This window comes from Astatotilapia calliptera, chromosome 3, assembly GCF_900246225.1.
Source record: "Astatotilapia calliptera chromosome 3, fAstCal1.2, whole genome shotgun sequence".
NCBI classification, from domain to species: domain Eukaryota; kingdom Metazoa; phylum Chordata; class Actinopteri; order Cichliformes; family Cichlidae; genus Astatotilapia; species Astatotilapia calliptera.
The window spans coordinates 11,825,021-11,842,463 of NC_039304.1; the positions used below are offsets into that span (position 1 = coordinate 11,825,021).

At 41.5% G+C, this 17,443-nt stretch overlaps 3 protein-coding genes and 1 non-coding gene across 6 annotated transcripts; 2 read left to right on the plus strand and 2 right to left on the minus strand.

The window, feature by feature from the left end:
• The first annotated feature begins 7 nt into the window (after positions 1–7).
• Positions 8–5,087, plus strand: LOC113018605 (NACHT, LRR and PYD domains-containing protein 3-like). Its single transcript, XM_026161757.1, has 7 exons — positions 8–480; positions 563–1,203; positions 2,243–3,965; positions 4,104–4,187; positions 4,276–4,359; positions 4,577–4,654; positions 4,746–5,087. The coding sequence occupies exons 2-7, from the start codon at positions 912–914 to the stop codon at positions 5,062–5,064; spliced, it is 2,580 nt and encodes an 859-aa protein (XP_026017542.1). The 5' UTR covers positions 8–480; positions 563–911; the 3' UTR covers positions 5,065–5,087.
• Positions 5,088–6,052: 965 nt separating this feature from the next.
• trnai-aau (transfer RNA isoleucine (anticodon AAU)) lies at positions 6,053–6,126 on the minus strand. Its single transcript has one exon. It is a non-coding gene; the product is annotated as a tRNA-Ile (tRNA).
• A 502-nt stretch (positions 6,127–6,628) lies between these two features.
• On the plus strand, positions 6,629–13,521 carry larp7 (La ribonucleoprotein 7, transcriptional regulator). 2 transcript variants are annotated; one of them, XM_026161777.1, is made up of 13 exons: positions 6,629–6,763; positions 7,529–7,740; positions 7,831–7,931; positions 8,078–8,161; positions 8,861–9,025; positions 9,135–9,243; positions 9,335–9,592; positions 9,803–9,956; positions 10,070–10,209; positions 12,073–12,185; positions 12,338–12,497; positions 12,687–12,778; positions 13,083–13,521. In XM_026161777.1, exons 2-13 carry the CDS (start codon positions 7,542–7,544, stop codon positions 13,158–13,160), a joined length of 1,653 nt encoding a protein of 550 aa, XP_026017562.1. In that variant the 5' UTR covers positions 6,629–6,763; positions 7,529–7,541; the 3' UTR covers positions 13,161–13,521. The 2 variants fall into 2 exon arrangements, with proteins under 2 accessions (XP_026017562.1, XP_026017561.1); XM_026161776.1 differs by having other exon boundaries at positions 6,630–6,763; positions 9,335–9,625.
• Positions 13,522–13,585: 64 nt separating this feature from the next.
• Positions 13,586–17,042, minus strand: LOC113018615 (uncharacterized). 2 transcript variants are annotated; one of them, XM_026161794.1, is made up of 4 exons: positions 16,727–17,042; positions 15,241–15,399; positions 14,770–14,912; positions 13,586–14,678 (listed from the first exon to the last, which is right to left on the minus strand). In XM_026161794.1, exons 1-4 carry the CDS (start codon positions 16,807–16,809, stop codon positions 13,882–13,884), a joined length of 1,182 nt encoding a protein of 393 aa, XP_026017579.1. In that variant the 5' UTR covers positions 16,810–17,042; the 3' UTR covers positions 13,586–13,881. The 2 variants fall into 2 exon arrangements, with proteins under 2 accessions (XP_026017579.1, XP_026017580.1); XM_026161795.1 differs by lacking the exon at positions 15,241–15,399.
• Positions 17,043–17,443: the final 401 nt, after the last annotated feature.

Consider the following 17,443-nt stretch of genomic DNA (forward strand, 5'->3'; position numbering starts at 1 on the left):
TCTTCTTTCTTCTATATATATTTTTTTTTTTCATGGGAAAGTCCATATTATGGAGTCAGAGATCAACATTAACAAATCGACATTGATGTCTGTATTACAAATAACAAGAGCAGGAATTTCAACATATAGTAGTGCTGTCATCATGAAAAGGGACACTTCCTGTCAGGATCTGAAGGCGCCCTAACCGGTCGACCTGCCAGTGTGTATATTTGTGTGCGTGTGTATGTGTCTCTCCTATCGCCCTGTCTTCCCCTCCGGCTCCGCTGTGATGTGTTAGGGGGTAACCTAGCAACAGGCTACCTCCGACCCAGAAGTGCTGTCGCCCGGAGCTGCCGCACCTGCAGTCAATCCACCAGCTGCTGCCAATCAACTACCATCTTCAGCAGAAAAACAAACAAACAAACAAAAAAACATCTTCAGCAGGGCTACTTAATGGTGTGGCTGAGCGACAGACAGCGCTGGAGTATTGCACTAAGCCTGGTAGTGTTTTCGAGTCGCTAATGTTATTGAAGTACTGTCTGATCTTCGTACTCATTTTGCTGTCGTGTGTGTGTTCACCCAGGGATTGACGGAGGATTTACGGACACAAAGGAAGCACTTGGAGGAGAGACGGGCACTACCACGCACTATCACCATTGTTGCACATTTGAACTGTTGTCACCTTGCTACACTGTGAATAAATGCACTGTCATTATTTCTGAGCTCCGCGCCTGAGTCCACTCTTTAACAACCGTGACACTTCCCTTTTTATATCTGATATAAACTTGTCTCTCTCTGTTTCTCAACTTGGGGAGAGGAACAGCAGTTCACAAGATCCCTGTTGGCGTCAAAAGGAGGAAATTCTTGCCATGATCTGACTATATAACCACGTCATTTTTTGATTCATTCTCAGGACTGTTTTACATTAAATTATGGTGGAAAAGGGTTTTCATCATTCCTGTTTGACAGCAGTGAGGGTGCTGCGAGTTTCTCTTGTGGATGAACTAGAAGGACAGGTCGACTCTCTGGTAGAATTCCTAGTGTGCCGGGAAGTGTTCACTCGAGATGATCGCGAGGAAGTGTTATGTCAGCTGGGTCCCCGGATGAGAGTGAGAAAGGTGCTGGATATCCTGGAGTGCAAAGGCGAGGAAGCGGCCAGGATTTTTCTTAATGTTAAAAGTCACTATCAGTACTGCAAAGAAGCGGATCCACCTCAGTCCAGAGGTATGCATTTTCAATTTTAGCCACAGGAATGTCATTGATCAGCAGTGTTGGGCAAGTTACTTTGAAAAAGTAATTAATTATAGTTACTAGTTACTACTTCAAAAAAATAACTGAGTTAGTAACTGAGTTACAAGATTCTAAAAGTAATTAATTACTTGAAAAGTAACTATTGCGTTACTTTAAAAAAAAAAAAAAAGTTTAACCCCCTGGGGATCCAGGGTATAATTGGCCATTTTTAACTACTTGTGATGTTTCCTCTACATTTCACCTTTAAAAACTGTTTATTTGCCTTGTTTGGTATCATTCTTTTCAGCACAACCTCACGTGTCTGAATTTACAGTTATGTTTTCATTTTGACATACTGTATTAACACAATTGATCTAAAATCATCAAAAAACAAAATCAGAGTAGAAAAAGTTATATTTTTTTACTGTAACAAAAACAAACATGTTTAATGAATCATATTTCATAACTTTAAATACAAATATAAATCCTATGCACAAGTTTTGCAAACAACAAATTCATTTGCATCCATTTACCTTTTACCTTGAGTTTTTAAATAACCCTTTCAAACTATTTACAGAACAATCAGCTGTTCTGCATTCAAGAAGATGCCTCACAAATTATTTGTGCCACTCCAAAGAAATAATTTCTGTCCATTATAAAGGAGAACATCACAGCCTGATACCTGCAGGTCTGACAGCAGCAGGTGTATCACTCCTGTTTCTAACCTGGAGACAGCAGTCGCCTCATTGTTCTGACACACAACACAAAACTATCAACAACACTGCACACTAACTACACAAGCTACACTACCGTTGATCAGTTCAAGATAAGGTTTTCTCTTAACTTTAGTTGGCAGGGGTGTGTCTGAAAGGGGGAAACAGAATGGTAATTTATACCGCAAGTACAGTCTAGTCAAGCACTGTACTGAAATGTATCCTGTCCTCATCCTATATACCTGTATATATTTTTTCCAGCTATACAAGTACATATGAGTGGAAGTGGAAAATTATACTGAGCTTCTTTTCTTCTACAGAGTACAGCAAAGCGAAACAAAAACACAAAGAAGTCCTGAGGCGCAGGAGTGAGAGCATGCTTTTCTACAACACCCGGCACGGAGAGAAAATTCAGTTTTCCGAACATTATGTCAATCTTCTCTTAGTTGACGGACACCAGGGATTAGAAAATAAAAGGCATGAGGTGCTGACCTTTGGACAGAAGCGACTGTGTCTGCAACAGAAGTCAGCAGTGCATGAGAAAATCACACCAGCTGAACTGTTCTCATGTGCAAAGGCAGTTCGTCCAGTCAGGAAGGTTCTGGTATCGGGGGTGGCTGGAATCGGAAAAACTATCCTGGTGCAAAAGATGTTGTTTGATTTTGGGGGAAACAAGGACCACCTTGCCTTTGACTTCATCATACACATGACCTTCAGAGACTTGAATCTGATTGACGAGCCCACAAGTTTACGAGAGTTGATCTTGCGCAAAAACAGGCACCTTGCTAAAGAACTGGATAACATCTTGGCAAATGACAACAAACTGCTGATCATCCTGGATGGCTTTGATGAGTTCAGACACTACAGGAGCTGCGACGTAGACTCTTTTGTAACTGAACCAGATGAAGATGCAGAGGTTATGGAGGTTATTGGAAGCTTGATGCAGGGTGAACTACTACCAAATGCTTCTGTGTTGCTCACAAGTCGGCCTGCAGCTATCAGCTACATCCCTGTGGGCTGCATTGACCGCTTTGTGCTCATTGCAGGGTTCTCCTTGGCCGAAGTTCAAGACTTCTTTTTTCGTTACTTCCAGGACAGGACCCTTGCTGACCGCATGTTCTCAGTGGTATCTGCAAACGAACTAATGCTGACACTGTGCTACATACCTGCATTTTGCTACATTGTCTGCTGCATCCTCAAAGAGAGCAAAGATCTTTGTGGGGGAAGCCCAAAGACCATGACGGATATTTACGTGCAGTACTTGGTGGCTTTGCTTCGATCTCACACCCAAGCGAGAGCTGAAACATGTCTTCAAGACCAAAGAGCGGGGGCCATCCAGCAGCTGTCTGATACTGTTTTAAAGCTGGGTCGACTTGCCTTCAAAAACCTACTGGAGCATCAAACATTATTTTATAGCAGCGACCGAGAGGTGGCAGCGTTAGAAGGGTCCAGCCTCGTTAGTGCTTTCCTCGACAAGACAATTGCAGAAGAACCTGGGTTCACTGAAGAGGTCTATTCATTTGCTCATCTTACTATTCAAGAGTTCTTTGCTGCAGTTTACTGTGCGGTGACGGATCACCCTTTGCCTGACGCACTTGAGCGCACATCATGTCCCAGAGATGTATCCAACAGTGGACACTTGGACCTTTTCAGCCGCTTCCTCTCTGGAATCCTCTCTGAGCGCAATGCCAGTCTTCTATCTAGGCAGGTGGGGATTTGCTGCCACAAAGAAAAAGCGAACGCATATCGTGAGAAAATCATCAGAGAACTGAGAGCTCTCTGTGAAAGTGGAGCCCACATCCTAAACCATTTGCATTGCTTGTTTGAGCAACAGGACCCCTCGTTAGCACTTGATGTGCAACCAAAGATGCTAAGAGTTAATGTTAGCGATGAAACGCTATCTCAAATGGACTACAATGCTATCAAGTATTTCCTAAACCTCACCGAGGGTAAAATATCAGAGCTGGATCTTACTGGGACTGGAATAAGCTGTGATACACTAAGAGATATTCAACATCTTTTGGGTAGATGTGAGAGTCTTTGGTGAGTTTCAGGTAAAATTCTGTTTCCAAGCTTTGATAGACCCTTCCATGTGGTTGCAACCTTATCAATTGCTTATGGAGCGCCACATATGGAAAGTGCTTGCACAATATGTATTTACTGCTCCATCTCATGTTTAAGGCTTGGAGAAAACAACCTGGATATGGAAGCAGTACAGGTCATTGCTGATGTGTTGAAGGAATCGGAGAATATTGTGTACCTCGGGTAAGGTGTTAGTTAGTTTTACCACATTTTTGGAACAATGTATGACAAAAAATCATCCAGATGATGTCACCCTTTCTGTTCCTCTTAGACTTGGGTGGACAAACATTAGTGATGACGAGCTTCTGGTCCTTGCTTGTGCAATAGGGGTTAAAAAAAAGCTTCAGGAGTTGTGGTAAGAAACTTTTTGAGTTGTTTTATTATCCTGGCACATGATGCTGATGTTTGAGGAAATGGGAGTTTTCCAGTGTCGAGGATGACTGTGACGGTTTGATTTAAGAGTTTTTAAAAGGTCATAGATTACACCTATGTTGTAATAAACTACGCTTATATTTAAAGGCTTTTTTATGTAAATATGAAAAACCTTTATTGTTCCCCCTGTGATGGAACAGGATGGAAGGCAACCGAGTGAGTTACAGAGGTCTGCTGTCATTAAGCGACTTGATCCCAGATCCTCTGAAAAACGTTGTGTGAGTATTGAATTTTGAATCAAATAATTCAAAACAATACCTCACTAATTTGTATTTTCCTAGAGCTTATCCCCTTTCCCTCTTCCTATAGGGCGATATGGAATGACCTGACTGACAGAGAGCCAGAGTGCATGCAGACCAAGGCCAGCATCACTGTGAATTTCACAGACGATGCTTCGTGGGCAGAGTGGCAGAAATGGGTTTTTAAAAGGTGTGAGGTCAGCAGCAATGAGAAGTTGCTGATGGTACTTCACAAAGTGTGCAACATATCGACCCACCACTTCGAAGCTCAGTGGACGAAGACCTTCTACAGTCAACTTTCACAGCTCATCAAGAGCAGAATTGAGAGCTGTACCGAGGAGGAAATGTGCAAGAAGCTCAAAAAGTTTGACAGCTTTTTGGAGCTATGATGAAAAACACTGCCCTTATGTTACAAGCTGTTAATAAATTGTTGGTTTGCATTGTGATTGTTTTTTTGAAGACAGTAATAATAATAATATAATAACTGTAATAATCATAAAAATAATTTTTAAAAAGCAATATACCTCTCCCTCCCCTGCAAACAAGTCTCAAAATGGATAAAGGGAAATCATATCAGTTTCATCAATCACAGAAGTAATTTCTTTACTTCTGTTTTCACAGTAGAGAATTATGACATCCAGAAGTATAGGGTCATTATAAATGGTAGTTTACACTTCATTACATTCCCCAGAGATTTTTGGTCCGTGTTGACATGATAGCATCACACGGTTGCTGCAGATTTGTTGGCTGTACATCCATGATGTACCCATTCTGCCAAAAGTGCTCTGTTGGATTGAGATCTGGTGACTGTGGGTGTCATTTGAGTACAGTAGACTCATTGTCATGTTCAAGAAACCAGTTTGACAAGATCTGAGATTTTTGACATGAGCCAGCTATGTGAGTGCACTGGAGTCATAATTACCAATGAGCCTCAGTGTGTATGTCAAGAAAATATTCCCTATGCCATTAAAGCAGTTGCAAGAGCAGGCTAAGGTGCTTGGAAAGAAAAGCGTCTGGACTTCTTTAAGTTGCTTGAAGAAGTTTCACCTCTCATCCGAGAAGCTTCTTCAGTTCTAAGGTCAAATGGTGGAGAGTCTCACATTTAAGCCCTACGGGAGTGTGCCTCCAAAGAGGATCATTGAACCCCCAATGATCTCTTACCTAATCACACAAGCCAAGGAGTGAAAACGGGTGTAGGTCACAATCAGCCAAGGAGGATGATTAGGGGGTCGATTTTCCCTCTTGGGGTCCAAACGCTTTTCTTTCCAACCTCCTTAGACAACAATGACCTGGATGACTGAGGACCTTCACAGACAGTTGAAAAGTGGTTTTTGTGGTCCACATGGATAGGTGGGGAAAAAAAAGAAAATTAGTGACTGGCCCGTACGGGGATCGAACCCGCGACCTTGGCGTTATTAGCACCACGCTCTAACCAACTGAGCTAACCGGCCAAGTTGTAAAAAGCGACGAAAAAGTACGTATAAAAATGATAGTCACTATGTATTGAAAACTTGTTTTTAGTGATAGACGACTTACTTTCACCTTACGGACTTTGACAGAAATAAACAGGGCTGAATACAAAATAAAACTAAAAAAGTTTCGAAATTTGAAAATTTTGTGGTAGTGAAAATAAAAGAATAAACATGTTAATGTTGAAGAACAGATAGCATAACAAGCATTGCATCCATTATCAATATTATTCTATTTCTAAAAGCCTTTTTACAAATTATTTATTGACATTTTAACATGTGTATAAAGTGATTATTATTATCGTTATTATGCTATTATTTTACTATCAAATACAATGAGTGATTAGGTAGACTGTGCTGTGTTTTTTATTATCTTACATTTAGATTCACTAGTTTGCAGAATAAAATGTGGATGTTACAACCTTCGTGTTTGTTGTTTTTTTACGGTGGAATTATTCACCGGAAGTTGTGTAAGTTGCGGCTCGCTCTTATGACGAATTTACCGTGCGACGTTACTTTGCGAAGCAGCGCCGTTTGCGTGAAGATATCACGCTAGCTGCTGGTTTGTTATTTTTCTGAACTCGGTGTTAGTCTGGACTGTTTTCGCATCTGGAGCACGGTGAGTTATGTGAATCTTTCGGTCTCCTGAACGTTGAGAAAAAATCTGGCGGACTTTAAAAAATTTTGGCATGACGGAAGGGTTTTTTTAAAGTCACCACCCGCGAATTTCCAATTACTAACTTGGACGGCAGTGTTAGCTAACCACCAGTCTGGCAGCAAGGCATTCCCTGTGCACTTAGTAAAGAGCTAAATTCAAAACTAACAGTTTATATGTACGTTTCTTACCAATAATTTTATCAATAAAATGATGGCATTATAAAAGGGGCGTGTTCGATATGGAGTGTGCAATCTGAAAATGGGTCAGAGTGGGCAAAACGTGCAAACAAACCCCACGAATTTAATATAAATATTACTACGAAGCAGGATTTGGAGTTAGCAGCATAATTTATGTCAGTTTGGGGGCAAAAGGGTGGTTTTGATTATTGAAACTCTCGTTTAAACTAGTTGGTACTCGCACATCACACCTATTAAGATCATATGGTTGATTATGTATCTCTATAGTTAAATTTAATGGTATGGCGTTTTGTAACTTGCTGCTGTTGTTCTTGTGAGACGCCAGACCTGTCTAAATTTTGGATTAAACCTTTCACAGCAGCATTGGCCCTGAACAGGCACAAGGTAGATCAGAAAAACCTGAATGGACTTTTCCAACTCATAGCCTTCATCTTGGTATCTCTTAGCATGGCTGTTGTTTGATATATGTTGAACTTGCCTTTTTAGTACAGGCTCTAATCTCATAACAACACAAGCGTCTTTGTTGCAGTCCTGCCCCCGAGATGATTAACTCAGAGAGGGGAGCTACCAATGCTGCGGCAGCAGAGCCCAGCGACAAGAAGGAGATGGAAAAGAAGAAGAGGTCCCGAGTCAAACAGCTGCTCAGTGAGGTGAAGAAACAAGTGGAATTCTGGTTTGGCGACGTCAACCTGAGCAAGGACCGCTTTCTGAAAAAGCTCATGGAGGAATCTGACCGTGGATGTAAGAAGCTATCAATACTTTATACGTTTCACTGACTCTTTTTGACTTGGGAACAGCCTTAAACTTGTTACCACACATTATTTCTTATAGATGTTGATATATCTGTGTTGGCAAGCTTCAATCGAATGAAGCAGCTGACAACTGACACAAAGCTCATTGCCAGGGCGCTAAAGAATTCATCTGTAGTTGAGGTACTGTAAAGTAAATTTTCATTTTGTTAATGCTTTATAACTTACAGTATTTGCATAATATAGAATCATTTAAGTGTGTGTGTGTGTGTGTGTGTGTGTGTGTGTGTGTGTGTGTGTGTGTGTGTGTGTGTGTGTGTGTGTTTCAGCTCAACCTCGAGGGAACTAAAGTAAGGCGTCAGCTTCCAATTGGGGAACTACCGAATGATGTGGACAGTCGCACGGTTTACGTGGTAAAAAAAAGAAAAAGTCCTCTGGTGTCTGTTTGATATGTTTGCTTTTCACGTGAATTTTAATACTTTCCATTGTTTTAATTATCACCAATTAAAGAGAGCAGAAACGATTCTATACATTACACCTGAACGCAACATTTCTCTATGATAATAATGTGATGTAACGTCTATAATGAATGTGATAATGTGGTCGCCTTAGGCACACGGCTGTGACTACGCCCCACCTGCCTGTCATTCACATTTTCTTTAACCCTGATTCCAAAAGAGTTGGGACGTTGTTTAAAATGTAAATAAAACCAGATTGACAGCAAAAGGTCTCATAAAAGTCAGGACAGGGTCATGTTTCCCAGAGGGTAGCATCCCCTCTTCTTTTAACGGTCTGTGAACATCTGGATACTGAGGAGACCAGCTGCAGTACTTTTGGTAGAGGGCTGAAGATCACAGGCATTCAAATAATGGTTTTCATCCTTTTCCTCTCACACACTGTCCCAACATTTTTGGAATCGGGATTGTATATACAAGTTTCAGCCAAGCAAAAGAAAGTCTTTAAAAAGAGAGGATAAGGTGCTTGGTGCATCCACTCTTTGTTTCAGTCAGGACCAAGTATTAGAACAGCATCATCTTCTCCCTGTTGTTCGCCTGCTCTAAAATCTTCTTGGATCCCAAACTAATGATTCTTTCTTCTTCTCTTTTTCTAAGGAACTTTTGCCAAAGGATGTGACACACAGCTGGATAGAAAGAGTGTTCACAAAATGTGGAAATGTGGTTTATGTCAGCATCCCCAGATACAAGTCCTCCAGGGACTCCAAGGGTTTTGCCTTTGTCGAGTTTGAGAAAGAGGAGCAAGCACAGAAAGCTATAGAGGTGAGAACTCAGTGGGAATATTTCCACAGCTATGATGTCGTTGACGTTAACGTGGTGTTTGTTTTTGGCTGGTAGAAAAGATCATGGAAGAATTTGATCTTTCAAACAGATGCTGAACAATCCTCCTGAAGATGCTCCCAGGAAACCAGGGATTTTCCCCAAGACGTTGCACAGGAAGCCAATTTCTCTCTCAGCTGACAATCCAGCATCTCGGATAGGTGATTTTATTTGGCGCCGTTGCAATATTGAAGTAAAGGATAGCGCTGCAAAGTGTATTTATCCTGGCTTCTTTACATCCATGTGCTGCAGGTGAAGAAGAAGAGAAGAAGAAGCGAAAGAAGAAGAAAAGGAAAGAAGGTGCCACGGCACAGGCGCCCGCAGAGGAAGTCAAAGAGCAGGCGATGGAAGCGGAGGCGGCTGAGCAAAAGAAAGATTTTGACCCAGAGGCCACCGGCGCTCACAAGACACCAAGCAAACTGTCAGAGAAGAAAAGACGGCGGTCACATACGGCGGAGGGATCGGAGAGCGATGTACCATCGAAGATAAGAAAAACCAGCGAAAGTGAAGGTGGGGAGAGGGAGAAAGACGGAGCACGGAGTAGTAAGTCGTCTCTAAGCCACCAGTGTCAAAAAAAAGAAAACTACAAAAAGATCTAAATGGGACAGCTGTTTGTCATTTTACCTCCTCATTGTTCCTCATTTTAAGGTCAAATTTAAGTCTTTTTACACCCAAACCACAAAGTTGGTTGTTGTGTTAACGCTGTCCTTCCCCTCATAGAGTCGCCCACTCACAGGGACGCACAGCAGGCTGTTGAGAAGGGCAAAGAAAACAGAGACGACTCAACAGTTAAAGCAAAAAGGAAGAGAAAAAAGAAGCACAAAGAGAAACTGAAAATTGGGGAAGAAGTGATTCCACTCCGGGTGCTTTCAAAGTACGAACCTGCATCCCTTGTTCTAACGAGTTAATACAATTGTAAAAGGTTTTATAACTAGCAAACTGAACCCACTCTGTCGGCCGTGTTATTCCTTCTTTTTCCACATCAAGGAAAGACTGGCTTGGATTAAAGCAGGAGTACCTGACCTTGCAGAAAAGCAGTATGTCAGCCCTGAAGAAGTGCATGACTAAAATAAATGACAAGGAGCACAAGATGATGGAGACAGATGGTGACCCTCGGGATGCAAATGGTGAGTTCTCTTCCAAACCTCACTCATAGGCCTCTAACTTTAAAATGTTTCCCCCATCCTCCTTTATAATTCCCACATATCTCTTTTTCTGTATCCACAGGTAAGTTGAGAAAGCACCACAATGATAATGAGAATCCCATAAACTTTCCAATGTTGCGTGTCTCATTAAACTTGGCATTAGCTGGGGTGGCATTTGCAGTAAGTGGGCAAGTGCTGAAATTTCCATGTGTTGAAAACAGAAGTGTATGATAAAACAGGAAACAACGATGCTGAACTGACAAAGACTTTGGCCTGGATTTTTGGGAAAGTGTTTTAAAATAATTTAAAGAAAATTTTCACTCGACATTCGTCAACATCGCACCAGAAATCACACAGCTTTACTCTGACAAGGACAGATTGCACTGTTCAGCTGCTCATTAACACAATTATCCAATCAGCCAATCACATGGCAGTAACTCAGTGCATGCATTCATGCAAACATGACCGTGCTGAAGTTCAAACTGAGCATCACGATAATGAGGAAGAAAGGTGATTTGAGTGAGTTTGAATGTGGCGTGGTTGTTGGTGTCATAGGGCGGGTCTTAGTTTTCAAGAAACGGTTCATCTGCTGGGAGTTTCCCACACAGCTATTTCGAGGGTTTACACAGGATGGTGTAAAGAAAGGAAAAGGAAAGGAAAAAAAATCCAGTGAACGGCGGGGATACTCAGGAGAGAGAGGCCAGACTTCAAGTTTGCTGGAAGTAGGGACGTTCCTGGTGACTAATTTCTTAGTCGACTAAACGAGGAAAAAAGAAATGAGACTAACAGTCTAGTTTAAAACAAAGAAACACTCAGATATCAAGTGAAATTTTAGGACCTTACCTTCTAATGGATAATAGCAAAAAAGTGTCCAAACAAAGGCATTTGAAGCCTTTAATCACAACAATGAATTCTATTATGGATACTGTGTTCTATTCTAACAGGACAATGAAAAAGAAAAAAAACCTGATTTTAAATGTATGAAAATGTGTTACTTACAAAATATATTCAAGTATTATTAAAATATGCCAAATTAACAGCTGAAAGATAACAAATTGTTCTGCAATTCATAACAATCATTTCAATAAAAGTTCAAATATAAAGCAATAACAAAATGATTTGATGACAACATCTCTATTAAGCAGAGAAGTCCAAACCTCCCTGTGCCCAGCCACCTCCTTCAGCTGATCTGGGGGAACACTGGGACAAGAGATGTAATCTCTCCAGTGTGTTGTGGGCCTCCTCCAGGTAGGACAGGCCCAGAATACCTCACCCAGGAGGCGCCCACCTCAACTGGCTCCTTTGGATGTGGAGGAGTAGTGGTTCACCTCTGAACATCTCTCAAGCTAATTTCTTTAGCTTGATAATATCATTCTGCATTTTTGCACAACATTGTTGGGGGCTGCAGCTCCACCTGGTGGCAGATGAGTGCATAACATTTTGGACACAACAGCTTCCCGGGACTGGACATCAAATAAATGTTAAACATTAGATTAAAAGACTAGTCATAATAGAGATTAGTCACACTCACAATCTCTAGTAGGAAGGTGACAGTAACTCATCATAGCTGAGGTGTGCAGAAGAGCACCTCTGAATGCACCACACGTGGAGACTTTAAGTAGATGTTTTGAGGGCAGAATTGGGTCCAAACCAGTACTAGAAACATGTACCTAATATAGTGGCCAGTTTGTGTATATTAACAAGCTGCCAGAATCTGGGTGAAGCTTATTGAAATGTATATCTAATTTATCTTAGAACTATATACATTTACAGCTTTCAGTATGTTGGAATTCAGCACTAAAACCTCTGAAATTCAACTGATTTGTGTTTTTGCCTTTTGTCTAGTTGATGAGAATAACAAAAGTGAAAAGGCAGCTAAGCAAGGACCTCAGTTTGTCAGTGGGGTCATCGTGAAGATTACAGACAACAAGCCGCTACCAGGGAGGAAAATAATCAAGGTACTTTCTTTTGTAGCTTTGCATGATTCAGAGTTCAAAGTAATCCTCCTTTGTTTTAACACATGGTGTGGTGCAGCCCCACAGTTCAGTTGTGTATCCACATTACACGATGATTCCCGTAACCCCGCTAAAGAATGACACTGTGTGTGTAGGACGCGCTGTGTAAAATTTCTCCAGTGGCCTATGTTGACATCTTGGAAGGAGACGCTGAGGGACACATCCGCTTTCACAGCCCAGAGGAAGCGAGAGCAGTTAGCGACGTCAGAGCAGAGCTGCAGAAAGAGCATAGCTGGAAGCTGGAGATCCTCACAGGTGTGAATTTTATTTCCTTATTTTCTCTGAAACCTTTTAAAAATTGTATTTTGTATGGATTTCATAACTGATGATGGAGAAAATGCTCTGTCGGGCCATCAGGCTTCTGTGTTTTTTAACCAAAGATTTGATAAAACTGTGAAAGGCGTCCTTTAATGAATTTCTCTGTTTCTTTCTTTATTTTTAAAGGTGACCATGAACAAAGGTACTGGCAGAAGATCCTCGTGGACCGCCAGGTCAAACTGAATCGTCCAAGGGAAAAGAAGCGGGGTACAGAAAAGGTGAGCTCTACCTTACAATGTGAAATACTCAAATCTGCATACATGCTGCAGTGTGCATCAGTGCATCTGTGATTATTTATTACATTATGTGTATAAACAACTTTAAACACACACACAAAGCTGACTTTCTTTGTCAGTGTTGCAGCTAAATGCTGCACCTTCATGTTTTATACTCACAGGACAAAAAAAAAAGTCACTAATACCTGGAGTAATTTTATCACGTTAGCGCACCCATTCATACATACGCCTCCCTGTTGTCTATCTGCTATCTCATCTCATTTTTAATTTCCTGTCACATTTTCAGCTCATATCCAAAGCCGAAAAGATCATCATCGCCCGCGCCAAGGAGGCTAATAAGCACATCCACTTCGATGACGACTGACAGCTACTGAAATGAGTTTTTAACAGCCGAGCGAGGCTCTACTCTGTAAACTTAACATGATGTCATTTAAAGAGGACCGCTGATGTTGGTGTGTACCTGGAAGAAAGTGAACAGACCCTCATAAAGAAGATTAAAGGAATAGCCTTTAGCTTTGTTGTTGTTTGTTTTAGTTTAGTTTTTTTCTGGCACTGGAGCAGGTAATGTCATGTGGAATACAGACATTTTGGCACCATACTTTTAATTGATGGACTTTAAAAAGAGAAAAAGATTCTGTATAGATGTAAATATAATTGAGTTGGAAGTTCTCTCAGTTAAGACATTGCCTTGTGTTATTTTTTAATAAAATGTCATTTCATGATTACAGCATTTTGTGGTGTATTCACAATATAGTTTTGGAAAGTGCTCCTGAGGTTTGTATGAAACACATGGAGGTCATTTCAGCAGATTGGATTACTTCTTACTGAAACAGTGACTGATTTTAAAAAAGTGTACACTTATTATCTGTTGGAAGTCCACATCTGTCTGTCTAAACCTGTTTCCCATTAAGTGCCTCTCACTTTTAAGATTACATAAGAGTGAAATTGAGACGCTTACAAGTATAAAAATAGCTGATGTTACACAATCTCCCCATTCATGGCTTTTTTTTTTTCTTTTTTTATTGCTGTAGAAGTAGAAACTACCTGAGGTAATAATGTGGCGAGACCACACCTTATCAGCCACCTTAGTTTCTGTCAGAAACCATGCAGCTGATTATTTGGTTGCTATGGTCTATACAGCTGTCGCCATCAGGCGAAGTCCCTCCTCGGCCCAAATTTCTGTACCAGTACATCTTGGATTCTCCGTTCTCTGTGGAGCATTCGAAGCTAGAAAGCACTTCAGTGTCTGTAGGACTCTGTGGTTTCTGTGTGGCACCTCTGGAGGAATTACAGGCTGAGGCCTTGTGTATTTTGGGGTGTTGTCTCAAAGTCTTTGGGCTGGCTTTGCTGTCGTCAGGAGATTTAGGTTTGCCCACTGACATGGTGGTTCTCACAGTGGTGAAGCTTTGCGGCGAATGCCAGACTCTGTAGTCGTCCGTCACGGTACTCGCTGCATGGCGGTGGACGTCATTTATCTCAAGGGCTGGCAGGTTTTTCACCTGGCAGTGAATGCTGTGGTCTCCTGGTGAAGAGAAATCTTTGGTGTGGCCCTGAAACTTGGTTTCAAGGGAACAACTGTTGAACCTCTCAAAACAATCACTGCCTTTGTCAAGGTCTTGGTGTGTAGACCAAGCCTGCTTTGGCTTGAAGGCCAGTCTCGGCTCCAGCGGGAAGTCCTTGCTGCTTTGGTTAGAGTGCTTCAGTTTGAATGGTCTGGGGTTTGTTGGGTGGGGGATGTAATCCGATTTATAGGTGGTGGTGTTTGCAATGTGTTCTGGTTCCTTCGCCAGTGCAAGCATGTTGCCTAATCCATGCTTGACTGTCAAACCGCCTTTCAGGATGATTGGCTGGTGCTTGCTGCCCTCCCAATGTTTAAAATCATCTGAGTGGAAAAAACAAAGCGGATTTAACTCAGGATGCAAATTTTGCCATATTCCTTGATATCTCACAGTAATATTCTTGAAGTTGCTTACTTTGATAGGCACTCTGGTAGTCAGTCCTGGATGGTGTCTGGTTTGCAGGACTGAGTGGGCCTTTGCATCGTCTGTAGTCTGGCTCTGGTGGCTGTGGGACCTTTGGTGGCTTTTTTATCCATTTTTGCTGAATGTAAAATGATCTGAAACACACGACATACGATGAGCAGACCAACACATTTTTACTTCATGAATGATAGAAAACGAGAAAGATGCCACACCAACAACTTGTTTTCCTATTACCATTAATCAGCTGATTTCAGAGCAAAGATTACACAGTAGTCTTTGTTTTTTTGTGCACTGAAATGTTGTCATGGCCAGTTCAGTCTTATTTAGCTGAGAAACCATCCATCAGTTGCTGTATGCACGTGGGCAGAGCGCCAGCCAGGTTTATCCCACTGTCCAAAATTGAAATATCTCTTTCCTCAGCTAACTAAAATCTAATGACATTATAAAGGGAAAAGAAAATACCTCAAAGAGGTAACCTCATGACTTGTCCCCTTCAGCGGATGGTAAGGGATCTTCTTTGTAGCTGTTGTCACGATTGCTACATAACAGGCGGGAGGAAGGAACCTCTCCTGGTACTCTGTGGTCATGGAGGTCTTTGTTTGGGGTTTCAGAGAGTGCTTCCTGGAAAGTTTATGGAGTGCATCATCACTTTAAAGGGGATCTATTTTTGCCTTTCATGCATTAGTTTCAAATAATGGTAACACAAAATAATCCTTGTGAGGCATCAGTTTAGGATGCTTGCTGCTCTAAACGCCCACTTTCATGCCCTTTTTTCTTTATTCTTGGCTCTGTAGTGTCAGTGACAAAAATAATCCTAATATAGCCATCACAGGCACATAACTCAGGCTGTGAGCACAGCACCTCCACCCACCTGCTGTTCAGACCTTCTGGTTACGGAGGCTGCCAATCAGAAAATGGCTTAAAGGGAGAGGGGCTGCAAAATGTTTTGAGTTTGTTGTTTTTTTTTCACAGCCTGCATCAAGTAGAGGTGGGTAGATCAATCTTAATATCGATAGTATTGATACCAGTGTTGATATTGGTATTGGATCAATACTAATGTGACAGATCAGTACTTTTCTATCCTCTAAGTTCAGTATGCAGCAAAAATAGACCTTAAACATACACTAAGAAAAATGTCTGAGCCTTTTTGTATTGGCTGCTACATCTATTTTACTTATAGCCTATAGCACATTTAAACAACAGAAATTAATCAAAAGTGATTTAGAGACAAACCCATTTACACCTCAAGTCTTTAAAAACAAACAAAAAACAAAAGCGGTTTCTAAATAGATGAAACACTGAAATGATAAGAATAACAATGATCTTTTAAGTAAAAATCAGTGATTTAGTAGTCATTAAAATGTGTTCAGATTTTGCAAATTTATGACTTTTAATGTTATAAATCACATAATCCAACATAATGTGCCTTTTTAAAAAATATCGGTAATGGTATAGGTAATACTTGCCCTGTATGTACTTTTGTATTGAATTGATACAAAAATCTGCGGTATGGCACAGCAATGATATCAAGGTTCAGATAATTAAAGATTTGTATTTAAATGTAGTTTAACTCAACTTTAATTTCAAAAAAGCAAAATAACGGGTTTTTTGGGGTTTTTTTTTTTTTTTTTAGGGTTTCAGCGGTGGAGTTAGCACCGCCAGTCCAAATCCCTCATAGCATTTTTAACTGAAAAGAGTGTATCCTCTTTTGGTGACACACAACTAACTACAAATGCTTCGTGTCCGTGTATCTGCACGCCAGCACATTCCATTAAAATTCAGTGAAATTTGAAAAAACACACGCAGAAACAAGCTAGCTCTTTCCGCTTTCGCATAAAACTGCTGAGTTTCCAACGAAAGAAAATATCTCTCTCTCTCTCTCTCTCTCACGCACACACGCGCGCGCACACACACACACACACACGCATACACACACAACTGAGCTCACTTTATCTGCGCAGCTGGCTGCTCGTTGGTCTGCTGTCTGGCAGTTTTCAGGTGCATTTCTGCACCCTGGCTGGTTCTCGGCATCCCGCAGCTCCGACTTGTGGCAGTCCCGCTCTGTGGTCGCTGCAGGCCTAAAACATATGAATAATTGACGGCGTGAACATGGGACGTGTGCTGAACGAGAGTGGCTCGCGGCTAAAAATAAACATCGGTGGATTCGTGTGTGATGCGGGCCGGTTGTCATGGCGAGGACGCAGGCTGTGAAGATGCGCGCGTGCAGCGAGACTCGAAACCTTTGCTCGAAGCGCTGTGTGCATGTCACCCGTGGATTTCTTTTTGCAACGTCACGCGGACTCCCATCTGTCACTTTGTAACTGCTTTGAGGGCATTTCTTTCTCCCCACTCCCTCCCACACCCTGCCCTAAAAAGCATAAAAGCATGTACACGTGCACCAACAACTACATATAAGTTGGAGTGGTCTGAAACAAACCGTGACCTCCCCGTGTGACCTATCCACAGAGTGTATGGTCCTGAGCACAAGTCTTAACAATTAGGTCTTGAATTCGTCAGATCTGGTGTAATGCTATGATCCCTCACTAGATGGCGCCCGCACATTAAAAAAAAGACCCATGACTCACAATTTACTTCACTTCTTAGTCTTTCTTGACACCAAGAATCAAATAAATTAGTTCATCCGTAATAAAAACTCTAAATGGTA